We start from the raw sequence: 1,642 nt of genomic DNA on the forward strand, positions 1-1,642 counted from the left end.
TGGGGGTGGCGCCAAGGAATGAGAGTCCCCATGGAAGCCTGTCTCCTGCAGAAAGTGCAAACCGTTCCTGGGGTTATTCAACTTTACGAGTGTTTCCTTTCCGACGGCAACTTTTACATGGCCATGGAATTTGTACCTAAAGCGACTTCTATATACGATTATATGGAAAAATGCGGCAAGCTCCCCATTCCACAGATAAAACGGCTCTTTAGTGACATCGTAATTACAGTACAAAGATGTCTAAACGCAGGCGTTTCTCACAAAGACATTAAACCAGAGAACGTCTTGCTCTACGAAGATCCAGGCTCAGGGGAGTTTAAGATCAAGTTAATCGACTTTGGATGCGGGGAAACGATTAAAGGTTACAGGGGAACACACACTGGCGGGACATCGTTTTACTGGCCACCAGAGTACATTGCCGACGGAAAGTTCCTCCACGTCCCGGCGACAGTATGGAGTCTCGGGACCCTCCTGTATTACCTGGTGTGCCACGACGACCCGTTCTACGACGACAGCGAGATCGAAAAGGGTCGCCCGCCTTTCCCCGAAGACCTTCCCCGGCAGTGCCGCGACCTGATCACCAAGTGCTTCGCCATGGACCCATGGGAGCGGCCCACCCTCCACGGCATCTTGGCCCACCCTTGGCTGAAGGGTTTTGGCCGCTCCGAGGACGGGAACGAGCTCGAGCCGCCCGATCCAAAGCTCTTTCCGCCACAAATCGTAAGGAAACTCGAGGAGCGCGAGACGAAACAGAACCCCCAGGCCCCAGTGAACAATACCAAACGTGGTTTACAAGAAGAAAGTGAAAAGGAAAGTAGGCCGCAAAAAGAGAAGAAGCACAGAAAGAAGTGGTGGATACCACTGATAAACATGAAGCCCATTAGACTCGTCAAGAAGCCATTTAAGTTGCTAAAAAGGACGAATATATTTTGCCTGAGAACTGAATGAATTAACAGGCTCCCTCGGCTCAAGAAGAACGAGGGCTCGATATACTATTCAGCTGAGAACTGATCGTTTGTACAAAAAGTACACCAGGAATGTGGAAAGCCAAATGGGAAAATGCAAGGTTTCCTTAAAGTCCTAATAAGGACAAAGATGAAAAAATCGGTCTGAAAGAGCCATACATAGTTACATAGAAAGGGCACACATATATGGGCTACCAGAATGAAGGTAAACAACCGCATAACATCCACACAGACATGGAAAAGAGCCTAAGAGCACAAACGCTCGTTACGTCACGACAGTGACAGATCTGAAAGAAGCCTTCGTCAGAAAGAGCCATAAAGAGTTAAAGAGAGGGCAAGAAAAAGTTCAGTAAAGGAATTAGTCTTAAAGAGCCACGCACAGAGGGAGATCACTCTCCCCTCAGCTGAATAAAATCGCCTGACGGCATAACAGAAGAATTACAAGATATTCAGAACGCAGTCGGAGGCCTGACCTTGAGAGGGGCTCCTCTCAGCTGAACGACATTGCCTGGTTAGGGCGTCGTTACTTGCGGCGAAGGTCGAGGAGGTGGCGGTTCGAATTCTGCCACCGGTAAAGTTGAATCGAGGGTATGGTTTATCAAATTCCACGCTACAAAGTCTTTTGTAAGGGGCACCGTTCTAGCCTCCCGGTATGGGGGAGTTTGTGACGTTAATCC

At 48.9% G+C, this 1,642-nt stretch overlaps 1 protein-coding gene across 1 annotated transcript in view; it reads left to right on the forward strand.

The window, feature by feature from the left end:
• The window catches only part of LOC143033696 (serine/threonine-protein kinase pim-3-like), a 1,101-nt gene extending 153 nt beyond the window's left edge, over nt 1–948 (forward strand). The window contains exon 1 of the mRNA XM_076199179.1: nt 1–948. This exon is cut by the window's left edge and continues 153 nt beyond it. Within this exon, the coding sequence (XP_076055294.1) occupies nt 1–948 (948 nt within the window).
• Nucleotides 949–1,642: the final 694 nt, after the last annotated feature.

Source organism: Oratosquilla oratoria, chromosome 16 (assembly GCF_046742065.1).
Source record: "Oratosquilla oratoria isolate Oo_2021 chromosome 16, ASM4674206v1, whole genome shotgun sequence".
NCBI lineage: Eukaryota > Metazoa > Arthropoda > Malacostraca > Stomatopoda > Squillidae > Oratosquilla > Oratosquilla oratoria.